Source organism: Rhinolophus sinicus, chromosome 14 (assembly GCF_057876585.1).
Source record: "Rhinolophus sinicus isolate RSI-liver-muscle chromosome 14, RSI-T2T, whole genome shotgun sequence".
Classification (NCBI taxonomy): Eukaryota; Metazoa; Chordata; class Mammalia; order Chiroptera; family Rhinolophidae; genus Rhinolophus; species Rhinolophus sinicus.
Window position 1 is genome coordinate 160,826,055 of NC_142514.1, and position 17,827 is coordinate 160,843,881.

A 17,827-nucleotide genomic window follows, 5' to 3' on the forward strand; every position below is an offset into this window, starting at 1 on the left:
CACGGCCAGACTTCCTGGACTTCTTAGGGTACCACCTGTCTTCCCGGACACAGCCAGGGTTTCTCAGGGCACCACCAGTACTTCTGGGCACAGCCAGACTTCCTGGACTTCTCAGGGTACCACTAGTTTCCCCGGGCACAGCTAGGATTTCTCAGGGCACTGCCACTCTCTGTGGGCACAGCCACACTTCCTGGACACAGCCAGGGCTCTCAGGGCACTGCCACTCTCTCTGGGATACAGCCCGACTTCCTGGGCACAGCCAGGGTATCTTCAGGGCTCAGCCAGACTTCCTGGACTCAGCCAGGGCTCTCAGGGCACTGCCACTCTCTCTGTGCCTCTCGGGGTACCCTGCTGGAACAACAGCGACTCACAGTTAAGGTGCTTACATATTCTCAATGGTGGCCAGTCAAGACACAAAAGCAAATATCCCCCAGTTCCACTACATGGTGGTAAGTTCCCAAGCAAACAGTCAAGTTGTCCATTAAATTAGGGATGGAAGGCAATTCCCCATAGTCCATAGTCATTCACCAGGGCTGTCCTGGGGGTGAGGGACGACCTTGACCTCACCCTCATCTCCCATGGAGGACTTCAGCAAGCGTTACCTCCTGGGACTACAAGTCCCGCATCCAGGCTGCCTGAGCAGGAACCTCCCCGGCCCACAGGGCCGCAACGACCTTTGCTTTCTCCGGCCTGTGCTGGTTGGGGAACCGTCCACATCTTTCCACCTCTCCACGGGGCTCCATCTCTGCAGCAGCTGCATGGCTTTTCCTGTGCTGGTGGGAGAACCGTCCACGTCGTCCCACCCTTCCACGGGGGTCCAGCTCTCCGGCAGCTGCTCCTCCTGGTCTTCCAGAGACTGAGTGTTCATACACACAAACTGCTCCACCACTCTTCGGAGAGCTTTGGCTGGCACCATACCCTGCTCGCTGCGCCATGTGTCATGCGGGAGACCCTGCTCACTGCGCCATTTGTCGTGCAAGGCATCCAGCGGGGTCTCTGCTCCCGCTCCCCATACAAGAACGCAGGATATGGTGAGGCCGAAAAGGAACACCCACGGAGCCATAGGTAGGGGAGTCATACCACTATATTCTCTCTGGCGGCACTATACTCTCAATGGAGGCTGGATCCACACTGTCCGCAAACCGCCATCCACACTTGCCAGCCCAGCCGCCATCTTCTTGCTAGCCCCCATTCTTTCTCTCTTCTCCTCTCTCTCTGCTAGCGTAGCCACAGCAGTTACATTGTGGCCAATGGCTCACTGGTTACAGCTGACGGCCAACTAGCCACAGCTGATGGCCATGCAATCACAGTTGGCCATTTACTACCTGAGCCAGCACCTGTCTATGTGAGGCCAAGAGCCTGGAAACTGCTTTCTGGGGCTCTGCCCCCACAGTGTGTGTGTAAGGAGATAGATCCATTAGGAACTCACTGAAGAATGGTTTCCCAAAGAAAAAGTGAGATGGTTTCATCAAACTCAGGTTAGGTGGGCCAGGAAAAACAACAAGTATCTTCTACATTACTACAATGTCACTGTGACAGCTCTGTGGATATGTATCAATACTTGATAATCTAACTTGCAAAACAATTGAATATTTATATAGTATAACAAGGAGTAAGGTTACAGGTTTAAATTTTATATTTTGAGGTGGGGGGAAAGGCTAACAAGACTGAAAAAATTTTAGTAATTAACTAAAGACCTACAAGAAACATGGTCCCAAGATGTTTGGCAAAATGACTCTCAACAACATTGCAGTGCAAGTTTAGTTGGTGAAAAAAAAAAAAAAAAAAAATTCACTGTGGTCTCTAAGTCATATAGGAAATTAGAATTTTATAGCTAAAATGATGAATAGCTGAAATAGGTTAAACTGAAGTTTTGGAAAACAGTAGAGGCCCTATAACACTGACTGCAATATTTAAAAATACCCAGTTATGCACTGAAATCTAGAAAATACCCTTTTTATAGGCAAAAAATTCCATTGTGATTATTAAGCTCAGTGGTACCTGGGGACTGTATTCTGAGTTGGGGGCATCATAGGTAGTGCTCTATACAACTTGACAGTAACAGAGCTGCTGGTTGCCAGGGGTGTACTTTGAGTGAGGACATTCTCTTCATACTGTAGAGCAGCTAACTGGGGAATAATAAAATCATTCAGTGATCTTGAAATTGAATGGGGAAGTGGAATGAACCAGTAGACTTATTTGGAGAAGGCAGAGGAAGCAGAGGGGAGAATACTTAAGAGTAGTCAGGTGGTGATCTTTCAGACTTAGTTTGAGTAGATTAGTATTTTTTATTTCATGTGAAAGATTCAGGGGAGCACTATGCTTGGAACAAAAGAACATTTTCAAGTAGCATTTTTAACTGAGTAGGAATGGGGGTGGGAGTTAAGAACCTCCCTTAATAATTGTTATGGGTAAGAACAGGAGGGAATAATTTAAAAAACATACTGTGATTCTGAAATTTCCACATGAAGGGAGAATAGGAAAGGGATGTGTGTGGAGGCTGGTGGTATTGGAAAGGATTCCTAACATTTCATAATTATGACTCCTGGCTGATTTTGTCTTACGTATGCTTTAGGTACACGTACATGCATATGTGGCAGAAATGTCTTAGAACCATTCCTGACAGCTCTTAACTTGATGGACTAATCCCCATAGTGGCTGTTAGGCAGAACTTGCCATTTGTAAGGCCTGAGTGGTTTGTTAAATGATGTGCACGATGAGAAGTACGGACTATCTGTCAACTACTACCTTTTGGGGGAAGGTACAGAAGAGGAAGAACTTAATACTCTACATATACATTTCAAAACCACCAATTGTCCTGTGCTGATTCCTAAACACAAGGTTCTATTTTGTCTCAGTGCACAAGTCGTGACTTCAGACTTTGAATATGGAGTCTTAACACAAAAAGATTGACATAAACCAGTGATTTCATAACATACTTTACCTTGAGTAGATGCCGACCACTTATGAGCAAGTTGTGACTATGCAACAAGTAATGTGATATTTTAATTGTAAAAGACAAAAGTCCTTGAAAAATCAACCTGTAGGATCTATAGATATCTTCAGTGATACTAAAGACTTCTATTAATAATACTTTACTAATACTTTAATTGTTTTTTGATATCAACAATGTGAGCTAAATATAACTTACTTATAAAATGCATTGAATAAATTTTTCCACCCAATTCCAGGGTATAATCAATTTGCCGATCTTCATCCACTGTTAAATCACCCAATGCCAGGGACCACGAAGTGGAATTGGCTCTTGAGAGATGCTTTTTGTATAGTTGTCGGTAGGCAGAGCGTCAGCCCCACTGCGGGTGAAGGCAGTGTATTGTCTGGGGACAACACTAACTCTTAATAACAACCTTAGTTCAAAATCTCAACTCGGCCACTATCTAGCTGTGACATCTTTGTCAAATTAGATAACCTTTTTAAGTGTCTTACTCTTCTTTTCTAAGTAAAAAAATAATACATGTTGTCTATGAACTGTCATCTGAAATCCTCGCAGCCAGGAGTTCAGAATTCAAAACGTTTTTGTTTCTACTTGTCATAGTCTCATTGCAAAGGCGTTATTAATTTACACAGAAGGCAAAACCTCTAGCTGATACGAATGGCATACAAGAAAATCACATCTTAGGGTATGAGGTGGACAGGAGGTATCGTCACTGACCTCTGCTAGCTATTCATCAGCACCAGGTAAAAAGACTTCTTTTGAAACACATAATTAATTACCTGAAATAGGTGGAAAGAAATAATAGAGAGGCAAAAGTGATCGCTAAAAAGGCAACACAACCAAAGGTCTTATGACAAAGGGACCAAAAAATCCCAAAAACTGGACATGGTGGCTCTCACCATATATTTTGTGTGCGCTTCTATGAATATGGATCACCAGTGTCAGAGCTAAAATCTAATTTAGTTTTAGGGACACAGATTTTAGTTTTAGGGACACATATTCTTGACACTATTTCTTATTACTCTCACTCCATCTCACACTCTCCAAAACCACATTTTAAGTTGCAAAACTTGACTTACTAAAGGCCTTCAATATTCAACTGGTTGTTAAATGGTTGTTAGCTTTGGTGGACAGTTCGTAGGCCACATAACATTAAAAGTGCATATAACCAAATATTTGTTGTTTTGAGAAGATAAACAGGCCATGCTAGCAGGTGAACAAGGATACCTGATGAAGTGGTAGCTCATGCACTTAAGTTGTAGCTCCTATAGCAGAAGAAATGATTAAAACACTCTCTCATTATCATTACGGAACCTGTGGATTATTTTCAGACTTGGTTCTAGTGCCATATATCTTGATCTAATCTGAAATATAAATCTACAAAATTCACGTTTTATATAAAATAGTTCAAAGTGTGTAAGGGGTAGTAATGAGACAGAAAAGCAAACATAAAATCTATGTCTTTAATATACTGTAGTAGCATGGAACAATATTAGTATTTTATTCATGGAGACTTTAAATAATATTTACAACTTTATGTACATTTGTACATCAAAGTATTTTTGCAAAGAAAAGTCACATATATGATTAAAATAATGTAAGACTAAACACATCCTGGGCCATAATTTTATCACTTCCAAATCCTTCTTATTTTCAAAAAATAGTAAGAATAATTTAACTCACTACTATTTTCTAAAATGTCCTAATAAACTTGTTGCAGAATAGTAAAACTGAGCTGCCACCATGCTGACTTAGGGATTTTAAAAGGCAGCGAGTGTTTGAGAAACATAAAACATAACCTTTTCTGTTAAAATTTTATATTTGCTTAGAATACAAAAAACAAATGTGAAAGAATTTCATTTTCTGCTTGTTGAAGCTATTTTGGTAAATCTAGCTTTAAGATGGTCTTCTTTCAAAGATTTTAAATATGTTTTGAAAGGGCATGGGCAACAAACTCTTTTAAAAACAGAGTTGTCCATTTAATTTCTCTTGATTTTGAAGTGACTTATCTTAGATTTCCTTTTGAAATACTTCTTCCAAAATTTCTCACTGTGTCTGGCTTTCCTTTGCAGATGTTTCTTTTATATTCTAGAGGAAAAAAAAAAGAAAAAGGTAAATATGGTAGAAACATCATTCAAAAAGAATTTTCACCATTCATTCGACTTACAGAAATTAATTTCTCCATATTGCAAACTGAAGTTTTAGTGCATGTGTGCGTGTCCACACACACATGCACACACATACAAACACACCTGAAGATTAACTTTTGTTATTTTTGAACTAATGAAGGATTACGTCTACCATTGTTCCCTTTCTTTTTGGCATTATCAAATTTTTTTTTTCTCATACTTTGGATTATTTCCCTAGGGCTTTTAAACTTTCATGTTTTTCCAATTCAGAAGTATCATTTGAATCCAGATCCCATAGCTTTTTTTTCTTTTACCACCACCTCTCAACTGTGTTCTATTTGTGCCCATTCTTCTGGTTCTTCATCAGCCTTCACAATGATTTTCTACTCAATGAGGAGTTGTCACAACAGGGCACCATTGACTTTTTTAGGGATCAGTCTAATCTCTTACCCATTTTCTTGGTCACATTAGATTTTAGTTTTAGGGACACATATTCTTGACACTATTTCTTATTACTCTCACTCCTCAGTAAACAGTACTTTCACTTATGTTCCTTTGTTTTTTTATTTGTACATTGTTAGTTGGAGAACTAAGTTGAATACATTCTAAGGAAGGCAGTCTCCAGTTCTCTTACTTTTCCACCACTTCCTGAGGTGTATTCAGGCATTTTCACTTGGCTATCCCAATGTACTTAAACTATTATTTTCCCCAAATTAATCTCTTTCTAAGTGCTCCATTATCCTTAATGACACATGATCTTTTAACCTAGCTTTAGCTCTTCTTCCTCGTTGGCAAGCACTGCAGTTTAGAATTATCGTCTACTTTTTTCTCCATAGATTATTTTTTATCACTCTTTACACATAAGATATTAATATTTGATTCATTTTATACTTTATTAGAAAATAAGCATATTAGAAAAACTAAATCTTTATTATTTGAGAATTATCATCAATTTATTAGTTGATTGCAGAATTATGACTTCCCAGAGAATTTTTGTCAGGAGACCAATGGGGCAGTACATATCTACACCAAGTGCATATACACATTGTTAAGCATTATTAAATATGGCATGCTAAACCAAATAATCACAGTAAATTTTATTTTTCAGGACTGCATTGATTTTTAAATTTGTGTGAGATATTTCCATTAAACTTCAGGTAAACAACAGCTACTGGCTACCAGAAGTCAGGATTTATCAAAGCAATTGAGAAATTTTGTATTACTCAAGTAATAATAGTTTTCAGTTATTCTTAGAAATACTACTCATTATGTCATGAAATCCCTTTAAATTCCAAGTGCTGTAAGTTCCTTTAGAGAAGAAACCAAACTGGGTCTTAATGATCTGTGTGTCATCATAGAACCCAGCACATAGTGTGTAGTAAATAAATGAATGAAGTCTTAGGAACTGTAGTATCAGAAGTCTGGACAGGAAGGCTTAGAAACGGGTTGGCACTGCGTCCTCCGGTTGGACTGCATGTGCGGTCTGATCAACACGGACACCACTCCCCCGCCCCCCATAATTGAGAGGATGTAGTCACCCGACCGGCATCTTTTTCAACTTGCTAATGGGAGTTACACGACGATTGTAACTAGGTCCAGACTGGAACCTGGCTATAATTGCACAAATAAGTCAGAGGCCAAATTATTAAAGATAATAGCCTAAGGGAAAAATTTCAAGTGGATACAATTTATCTGTAAAATATACTGAATCACTAACCTATCAAATAATACATTTAGCTAATTATTTCAATTATTAGTTAAATTATTTACCAATTCTTCTGCAATATGAAGCAGTATAGATAACAAAAAGGGTATAGAATGTAGCGTTAGGAGGTATGATTCTGAATTCTGGCTCTACCATAAAATATCTGTGGGATCTTGGGTGTTTTCTACTTTGTATCTTAGTTTTCTTATCTGTAACATGGATGATCATACTTACGATGTAATAAAGGTGATGAGTAGATAAAAGGACTTTTACATGAAAACATTATAAAAGATGTACTATACATGTTAGGTGATCATGTTTTTAAATATCAAAATAAGAGCTCAGACATACCCACTGTTTGTCCATTTTCTTGTAAGTTCTTGGCACTTGAGTTATCTTTTCGAACACGTTTGGCAAATCCAGAAGTTTCCTCAGTAGTTAAAGTATTTGATGCAGAACTTGAGGGAAACATTTTTAATTTTAGTTAAGCATTTTTTATATCTCTAAGTTCTAATCCAAACTCTACATGCAATGATTAATACTAAAATATTAAGTTGTGAACTCCCATAGAAGTAATTGGAGGTACTAAATACATTTTTGGCCCATAGGGAAATTTAGCTGTGTGTGATTTTAATCATGTTTCTTCGAATCAGAGATTTTGATGTAGGTGTATGTAACAATTCTGTAACAACCTTTCCAGGGTGCTCTGCTGGAATACCAGTAAGCACTGTTAATCAAAGAGGAGTCAATAAGGAGCACACTGCAAGAGGGAAAAACGAGGCTCCTATTACAAATTTGGAGCAAGAACCCTAATATGGGGAATAAAAACAAGTGAGATTTTTTTGAAAACTTTGTTTTTAAGTCAAAGCATGGCAATAGACTGATAGTCTCTCTGATTACTGCAGTTAAAGAAACTGAAAATAATAGCCTATTTTCATTTGTTTAATCTTCAAAAATTTATATCAATCTCACATTATTATAATAGGTCAAATTTCTAACTTGATTGGAGTTGACGTATTATTAAACACCTATTATGGCCTCATGTTTTGGGATATACAAATAAGTAAGGCACAAACAATTCCTGTCCTGAAAATTTATATAATGGATATATGCTGGGGGAGGGGAAAAATAAGAGAAATTCATCAAATAATAGAAAGTAAAATAAAAAACAGTGCCTCAGGTTTTCAAACCACAAGTAGCTGTAGGTTCCTGAGTTTACAAGAAGAAAAACTAAAAAGATTTTGTGGATGAGATGAATTTTATCTGGGCACGGAAAATAGCAACCCAATCCTTCCAAGCCCTGAGGAAGACCAAGTTTTAACAGGCAGGACTGGGGGTCCAGCAGAGATAAATCCCCTTGCTCCACACTGATTCAAATAAGCTAGTGCCAGGGGATTTCTGGCTAATAAAGATATATACTATTTTACAAGTTGATACTAATTCGATTGTTAGATGGATTTACAATTGGAGGTTTTCCTTTTACGGCAACAATTTGCTCTTCAATCCTAACTGTGGTAAACTAATGTGGGTGCATGTTTATGGAACAGGGAGAACATGGTTGAGTTGTATGCTCATGTAAAGTAGTCAGAAATGGCAATTTAATAGGATAGCAAAGAAAAATAAGTATGAGCACACTGAATGCTGGGAAAAATAACTCAACTTTTTTGAGCCCGTAAGAGAGATTAGTGTTCACAAAGGTGATTTGGCCTACTCTGTTCAAGAATGCAAATGATAAATACCCAAAATGGTTACAAAGAAGTACTAATGTTATTAAAGTAAACATAATCGGTTGTAGAAATTCTCTATTCCTATATGATGTGAAATAACATAGGTGACTATAATTCTAGATATTAAACACCCTTTCTTGATAATATGTATATCTGCTGTCCAAGGCAAAATTCTTTTTTGGTCATTTGGGGATTTTATTTTTCGAAAAGATAAGTGTCATTGGTTACTTTCTACAAGTGTTGTTTTTCCTTACAATTTATTTTAAAGTTGTCTTCTTACTTTATGGTATGATTCTTCACTTTGGTTAGTTTTAGGACCTTTGTTTTTACTCATAGATTTTTTTTTTCCTTGAAAAATTAAGCTTTTGAATAAATCTATTTGAATAAAACTCATATTTCTAGAATGAAATCAAAGCCTAATAAGATAAGTTATATATTTATATATAAGTAAAATATACTAAAACATTTTTAAGATTTAGATAAAAAGGTCTACTGCTAAAGTGTTTAAAGTTTGTTACAAATTTATGTTAGATTATAAAATAAAAAATATTAAAATTAGTATGATTCCAAATACAAATTATGTTAAAGACTATACTGAGAAGAAATCTAAAGACTCTTCTAGTTGTGTGCCTAATATATTTCCGTAACTATTAATAAAAGTTAAGATTTAACCTTTTGTTCCCTTACTTGGGTAGAATGTTTCTGTTTAATAGACATAATGTATCTCATATTCTTTCAGTTGAGATATTTCTAGTTGAAATCATTAAACATCTTTCAAAATAAACCAAAAATGTATGGCAAGTGTGAGACCATTTCTGGTTGCTCAGAAAGACTGTGGAACAAGCAAACAAAAACCAACCAATCTAATAAACACAAAGCAAACAAAATCCCAAAACTCTTAATTAACATAATGTTAAGTAAAATTTTACATATGTATATATTGTATTTGGTATACTGATTCATTTAATTAAAACAGTCTGCTACAGTGATATAAATAAGTTGAAATGATTAAAAATCGAATATTCTAAATTTAACTAGTAACTAAAAAATCTACTTTGGTAGGTTTTTAAAATATCCATTGTTTTTAGATCGTAATATATTTTTCAGAGAATAAAATTGATACAAAAATAAATAAAATAACTATGTAATATGACATTGAGCTTTCCCTTCATTTTAAAAAACCGTATTAAGAATATAAACACACCCAAATATGTACATAAAGCTGCTAAGTGGAAAATACCAGAGTTTATTATTCTCAAGCTCATGTAGATTTAATTGGGGGGAAAGGAAGATTCAAAGAAAAGTAATTATGTACATTTCTAGCATTAATCTCTTTTAACCTTAGTTAATGGCAGGATCTAATTATTGGTACTAGAGGGAATGTAATAGAGCAATTAATAGGTTAGGAGAACTCTTACTTTCTTTATATGTCCTTTAATATTATTTCACAATATTAGTTGTTCGTGTGGAAGCCTTTTAACTCATCTAAAACCACTCTAAATACACGTTTACATACCTGGACATTGGATTTTGATAATGACTATGTTTACATTTAAAAATTATTCTTAGCTATAAACTTTTGCTACATCGTAGTTAACACAATAGAGTATGCAGGCTACCAGTGAAAAACCAAAAAAGTCACCAATATTAATTAACGGAAAGAATAACAACCGACACAATGAAAATTAGTGATAAGATGGGTGACACTGATAATGGTGGTTAGCTAGGCTCACTCCGATTAAATGACTGATTCCCCTACAGGAGCCAGACTGAACTGCACAATTCAAATTTGTGCCATTGCAAAATACAAAATTTAAAATGTCATGGATAGTCAGAGACATTCAGGAAAAACCAGTCCATTAATTTTTAATGTACACATTCCAAGGGTCTGCTGTACTTTGGTTGGAGGGGAAAGGGCAGATAGATCCTAAATGCACCTCTGAAATGATACACTATGTAGCATAAGTAAATAGGCTATTTGTAAATTTGTTAACACTATCCCACATGAGAACAGGTTCATGGTGGAAAATGAGAAACTTAGAGTTATCTTAATATCTTATACTCTTTTCCCATAATCACATGTCAAAAAAAAGGGAGAGCAAGTCATTGAATCCATTTTACAATATACAACCACCCACTGTATCTTTCTATTCCATTTAATGTTGCAGGATATAAAGACTATATACTGGACTTCATGTCATATAACTCAGAATATTTATGATTTTTTTCCTTGTCTTTTGATTTTTAGATGATTTACTACTATGTACCTAGGTATGTTTCTCTTTATACTAGTGATGCTTGTGGTTTCCAGTGCTTCTTGAATCTGTGATTTATCTTTCGTTGGTTTTAGAAAATTATTAGCCAGCATCTTCTCAAATACTAGTCTCCCGCACTGTTTTCTCATTTCTTTCTGGGACTCAAAATATATGTGTCCCATATTTCTTTTTAATTGTGCCCTATATTTCTCTTTAAGTCTTCTCCATACTTTCTTTTTATCCTTTTGCACATTGGTTTCAATATTTTTCTATTAACCTATCTTCTAGTACTCTAAACTCTCTTCTGCTGTGCCTAATCTGTTAAAATAATTTATTGAATTCCTAATTTAAGTAAATTCTATTTTTCCGTTCTAGAACATACACTTGATTCATTTGAATAGAACCCAGTTCTTTGGGAAATTGTCATCTATTTTGTTCAACTTTTGTTAATCAGTTAAAATTTTAAAATCTCTTTCCGATAATCTTAATATCTGCATCACTTATGGATCCCTGCTTCTCTAATTCGTTTTCTTCTCTTGATTTTCAGTCATTTTGTCCTGTCTCCTGGCATACTTGGTAATTTTTGCTTAAGTGCTAAACATTACATATGAAAAACCAGAGGCTCTAGATCAGGGGTGTCCAAACTTTTTCTACGTTTTTCACCAAGGGCCATATGCAGTAAAATACACAAACAGTCGGGCCACTCACTTGAGGTGAAGTACGTATTGCTTCACCTGGTTTATTTAAGAAACTAAATATATTTTGGGAATTTGCTGCGGGCCAATTAAAAATGGATTGCGGACCGCAGTTGGCCCGCGGGGCCGCAGTTTGGACACCCTGGCTCTAGTTGGTATATTCACCCAGAGACAATGTAATATTCTTCTGGCAAGTGGGCAGAATAGAGATAGATCGTCTTGATCCAAAAAGGGATTGAGTTGGTTTAAGGTCTGTTTCAGGCCTTCAAGAACTGGTCTATTTCCAGTTTGCCCTACTCTTAGAGCACAGGCCCTTTTTCCATGATGATCTCTGAACAACAATTTTCATGTCCCAGTTCCATGAGGACATCAAAACTCTGCTCAATACTATAGACTCTTAGAAGCAACCTTCAGCTTGGCTTCTTGGACTCTTACTCCACCGTGTTTAGAACTTGGCAGATATTTTGAGGGCAAAAGCTGTACAGAATCATTTTGTTTCCCTAGCCCGGTGAGACTGCTGATTAGCTCTAGAATTCCATTTTCTGCTTGGCCTCTACACTTGATGTCGTGAATTGGCAAATGCTAAAAGGAAAAAAGAGTCTGAGAAGGTCTGGATCTCTACAGCTTGTTTTCCTTTTTCTAGGGATCTTTCCTTTTCCCTCAAGTCCTAGCTGCCTTGATTGTTCTCCAGTAGCCTTCCAGCAGCTGTTAGTTGTATTTTATCAGCTTTCATAATTGTTCTTGATGGATACCATGGTCTGATACAAGCTACATTGTCATAGCCAGAAAAAGAAATCTTTTAATTCATTACTTTTTAATCATCTATCAAAATCAATTAAACTAATATAATTTTAGGACTGAAGAAAATTCGGTAATGTCTAAAAGGAAAAATACCTAATGAGTAAAAATTGTAACCAGAAGAAAAGTTAAAATTAAATGACATTTTTGAAGGCCAGAAGACTTTTTAATTTATATTTAATAATCTGAAACATGGAATACTTTATGCAAATGTCAAGTGAAATCTTGGGCTTTATCAAGATCTCCCTTTGATAATATAAATCCAGTGTCATATCCAGAGCAATTTATTACATGTATGCTTAAATATGAATTGACACTCTAATTATAAGAATAAAAAAAGAACTAGAGAACAAAGTGTAAAGATGATCTTATATAAGGACTAAAAGTTTATGTTAAAGCATACCTTGTTAGTTTCCGTTTCCTTTTGGCAGCAGCAGTCATTGCCATGTAGGATGGTACCATGTTTCGTAGAGGCAGAGGATGTTTAGTTGACAATGAGGAAAGGGCAAGCCTGTATATTAAATGATCAAAGTTATAAAATAATAAAAAAAGAGCAATTTTGATTTGTGCTACGAAGAAAAAAGGGGTCACACACTTACATCACTGGAACACCATTTCATATTAATATAGAAAGAAAAACATTGTACTATAAAACTTACTTGGATTGCTCTGGGGTTTTCTTTTGTCATTTTTACATCATAGATAGAGTTGCTATCAAGAGATTTATGCATTCCCAACAGCATAAAAAGGTGAAGGTATTATTCTTCCCATATTTAGATTAGTTGTGATAATATAGATAAAATGAGAAGGATATGTTTGCTTGGAATACATGGAGTCAACCATACTATAGACATGACTATTTCAGAATAAGCTGAGGTTTGCTAAACATTAATTAGTGACGATATCAGTGAATAATAATAAACATGGTACTCTTCCAGCATCTGCCTTTAGTCTGAAGAACAAACTAAATACACCTTAAGGTCTCTTCTAGCCTGATGAGGGTTAATCAACTTAAGATACCAAATTAAAGACTTTAAAATATTGTGTTAATGGATTAATATTTAGCAAGACAATTAAGATTTAATGAAATATGCTTAAGAGAGCATACTTGATCTATAAAATAGACCTCAAATATGTCTAAAGAAGAAAAAGAAAGCTAATAGTTTAAAGGCTACCAAAAAAGAGAGAGAAAAGTTGGCAGATACTCATTTTGGTACCTTTGTAAAATGTTACTGTTTGGTAGTGGTTGTTGTTCAGGTAATTCACTTTTCAACTTCCTGGTGTCTTCACAGACAGTAAATGCAGAGTCCAAGTCCTCCTGTCCGTTTTCTTTGCTTCTGCTGAGAGGGATACCTACTTCACATGACATTTTCAGAGAATTATCACTGTTCATATTTGAGCTGATGGCCTGAAAACTCGTAGTATGAGACGATGGTTTTAATAAGGTCACTGTAGATTGATTTTGAAAAGTTTTTCTACAGGCTTCTGGCGTATACACGATAGGTTGAAGTTCTTTGCTGAACGAGTCATTGAGCTGCACACTTTCACACAGTGAAGACTTTTGGGTAAGTTCTGCTTTCAAGGGAGAAGGCATTAGTTTTCTTCGAGTTCTTTTTTGTGAAGGAATGTTAAGTAGATTAGATTCACTTGACGATGTGCCTGTTTGACAAAATTAAAAAGACTCTTAATATGTTGCATAAATAGTTTTCCAATAACCCTGTCAGTTAGGAAAAAACAAAACAACAAAACAAAACAAAACCCACCAATAATAGACTACACTTTTGGCCAAATGATACAAATTTAAATAAAATAAGGTGGAAAGAAAAAAATAACAGTTTATTGCTAATAATTTTAAATAAAGTGAAACTCATTATAAAGAGATTCTATTACAGAGAATAAATAAATGACTAATGTCAATATTAATTTATAGATATAGCTATCTTGAGATATTGGGTAATCATGAAAACATATTTCCAACCAATTCCAATAAAATTCACAAGCAATGTTCAGCTTTCATGTTTGATTTAGGTTCAAGATAACAACAAGAGATATTCAATATTTGTAGGCATGTAGATTTGTAACTTGTTCTATTGCAAAATATCACGTTTATTACTAAAGTAATAAGAATGGCAATAATCAATAAAATCCCAGGTGAATGTAAGAATTATATCCAATACTATCCCAGGTATAGCAGTTAATTAAACATTCTGGTTGATTAATTTGTTTCTTATATCATACATAATTCACAGGTTTGCAAAAATTCGATTAATACCAAAGATAAGTACCCATAATCTGAAGAGTACAGCGGTCTCATACTTGCCCCTTATCATTCTGTAAAAGCAAGTCTCCCAAATGTCAGGAGTCACCAAGTTTAATGAACTTTTCTTAGCCCTAATCCTACAACTTCTGTAGCTTTTCAAAGTGATTTCCCTATTCTCTGTTACCTTCTTCTTTCTCTATTCAGTAAACGTACACATTTCCCCAAGGACCTGTAATTGACCCTGTAGTCTGCTTATGCCACACTCTTATTTCGAATTATCCTCCGGCTACTACCTTCTCAGTCATCCGGGTCCCAAATAACCACATTTTCTTTGACCTTTTCCTTGCATTTCCCAACCTCTATCAAGCCCGTCTTTCTTACACTTACATAGTTAAAACATAATTCTGATCATGGCATTTTTCTAATTAAACACTTTTAGTAATCTTTAAACAAAAATATAATGTCCAGAGATTTTTTAGTAGGGGGATTCTTATTCGTTGGTCCAAAATTGAGACATTTTTTTTTTGTTTGAACTTAAATGTGAATTCCTACCATATCAGACATACTTTAATATTTAAGTACATAAACATCTCTCAAGCACCTTTTTTTTTTAAATGTAGAAAGTAATGAATTGCTTACATACATATAACAATAAACTTGATCAGCTCCGGTGTGTTCATCTTTTATTTCTTAATTAACCAGTTTTTCTGCTTTGCCTATTTCATTCTGGTGAATTTCATGGTGTCTGACACATAATAACTTTGTTGGGAGTGTACTCTCCAGGGAAGAAACTATAACATGTACTTCTGCCCATGTTTTCAAATCATGCAGTAAAATTATCAATTGATCATATATTTGCTTTATGATATATCAACACTGAAAGCTGAATAAAATAAGTGTTATGTATTTTAATAAAGCAATTCCAACTTTCAACCAAGTTAGAAAATACACTTATAACAATCACCAACAGTACATGCATTATTCTTATTATGTTGGTTGACAATAGGTTTTGCTATGGCTAGGTTGACAATTACCCTCTAGGAAATACAATTTAAAAACAGGAAGAAAAATGTGATCCCTGTTCTACTAAGAAATTTTACTTTTCTGAGAACTAGATAAATGAGATCCAGATCTTAAAATAATTTTCCACTCCCTTTAACATGACATTTGTCAAATTTTCCATTACCAGATATTTTTATACTAATGCTGCAGTATAAAGACAGTTACTTTTCTCCACTGTGCTGCTACCACCAATTTGGTGGCTATTAATAGCTGGAAGATTAACTTCTTTTCCCATGAGAGGCCGCAGGGGTATATAGAGGATAGAAAACTATACCGAGGATAGAGAACTGAACTGGGAGTCAGGAGACTTGGATTCTATTTCTGGCCTCACCAACAACTCGCTGAGTGACCTTGGGCAACTCACTTAAGCAGTGTGGGCATTAATACACCCCCTCATTCCTCCCCAAAAGGAGCTACTATTATTTTTATGTATAGGGAATTTTCTAGGATTAGACAATATCTATCAAATACTTAGGGTTCAAAGAAAGGCTCTAGAAATATAAAAATGCTTCAATTATTAGCTGTACTACTTCACTGGGAAAGCTGTATTTACTTTCTAGTATTCCATCAATACCTAACTCCCAGTTGTCACTAAAAGAATACATTTCAAACAATGTCTCACTTTCAGTTTATCGGATATCTAGTTTACCAAGGCTGATGATAAAGTGCAGTATAAACGGAAGGTATTGTTAAGCAGGCACATGTAAGTATTACTTAACTTAGAATACAATGGAGCATGAAATCGCAAGGGATAAGGGTTACCAAGAGTCCCTATTTTTCTTGCACATATCTAGAGATTCATAAGCTCTGAAGTGGCACTGGGCAAATTTCCATGATGGCAGACCACTTTTTCACTGCTATTTTTCAGAGCATGAAAATGGGGGTCCTTCCACGAGACACTGAAGAATTAGCCACCTGGTTTCCGGGATAACATAAACGTATACCCAACATCAAATTTTGATATGCTCAGACTGAGTAACAGTTGTCAGTGAAAGCAACAGTAATGTTACAATGATATATCTTTAGCCATAATTCTGCTTTCCTGACAGGATATGACAACTTGAAGGAGAAACATGGAGACGTGGTAGTTAATGGGGATTCACATACCATTGTTTTGCTGGGCCTGGAAGAAAAGGTGCTATAGACACACAGCATGTACAAAACACAAATCCAGAGGGTTCTTTTCTTTCTAGCTTCTCAATTAGTTAATAAAGATAAAATCATAAGAAGGAAACAGAAAATAGATGGTCAGTTCAGGACTACTTAGCTGACTAGTTAGTTGCTAAGATAGGTTCAGGAGATAGATAGAGCAAAGCCAAGATTTAGAGGCATAAATAAAAATTGAACGGTAAATCCACTGTATCTATAAAGGGATAATGACTCCACTTACCCATGAAAATGAAAAGAACACAATAAACAACTGATATTTCACTTTGAATATGATTTACAGAATACATACAATTATATAATAAATAATCATTCTCCTTTAGCTAGTTAGGTAATGGAGTACTTAAGGTGGGTGTGGCAAACTGGAGAGTGTTGGGTTAGGGGTGTTGTACATTTTAATAGGCTATAAAACCCCTGCATATGCTAGGGCTATGTCTATACAAGAGATTTGCTGTACTTTTCCATTACTGGATAGACAGTAACTTTCCAGAAAAGCAGGCTTGGGGCATTTGTAGTTTCCCCTGATTCACTCTGAGAAAATACTACCTAACACGATTCCGTAATTCCGTAACTGATAAAGAAGGAACCTGGAGGCTGATTATAATTCTGTTAAAAAGGCACCATAAAATGAGAAAAGAAATCATGCACAGACTTTCAGAGCAAGGGACTCTTAGATGATGGTAGTCAATGAAATAACTTAGCAATGTGTATACTACACAGGAGGAGGCAGAATATTAAAAATGCATTGTGATAAGGCAGGCAGGCTCTTGGAAATTGGGATAGAAGAGATTGGCAGCCACTTGGGAGGACAGCAAGTCTTCTCTCCAGGGTCTCTCTGCATCTAAGGAACCAGCCCATTGAAACACATATTTGAGCATAGAAGGTAGTAAGTACCAGTGTATCCTATGGTCTGAAAAAATTTGGTATTTCTAGATCATCTCTTGGGATTTTAGCTCTCCAACATTTTGTAAGTATGTTGCATTTCTATTGCCCTGAAATGGTTATGACCCAAGGGATCTGAGTGAGTATGACTTGTTGAAATTCATGTCCAGATAACAATAACCACAAAGTCA

General features: G+C 35.8%; 1 protein-coding gene across 1 annotated transcript in view; it reads right to left on the bottom strand.

Moving 5' to 3' along the window:
* Positions 1-4,393: 4,393 nt before the first annotated feature.
* KIF18A (kinesin family member 18A) overlaps positions 4,394-17,827 on the bottom strand; it is an 80,373-nt gene continuing 66,939 nt past the window's right edge. The window contains exons 14-17 of the mRNA XM_019749169.3: positions 13,483-13,924; positions 12,669-12,776; positions 7,142-7,248; positions 4,394-5,044 (exon numbers count right to left, since the gene is read on the bottom strand). Of these exons, the coding sequence (XP_019604728.3) occupies positions 4,962-5,044; positions 7,142-7,248; positions 12,669-12,776; positions 13,483-13,924 (740 nt within the window). The 3' untranslated portion in view covers positions 4,394-4,961. The remainder of the gene's footprint in view (positions 5,045-7,141; positions 7,249-12,668; positions 12,777-13,482; positions 13,925-17,827) is intronic.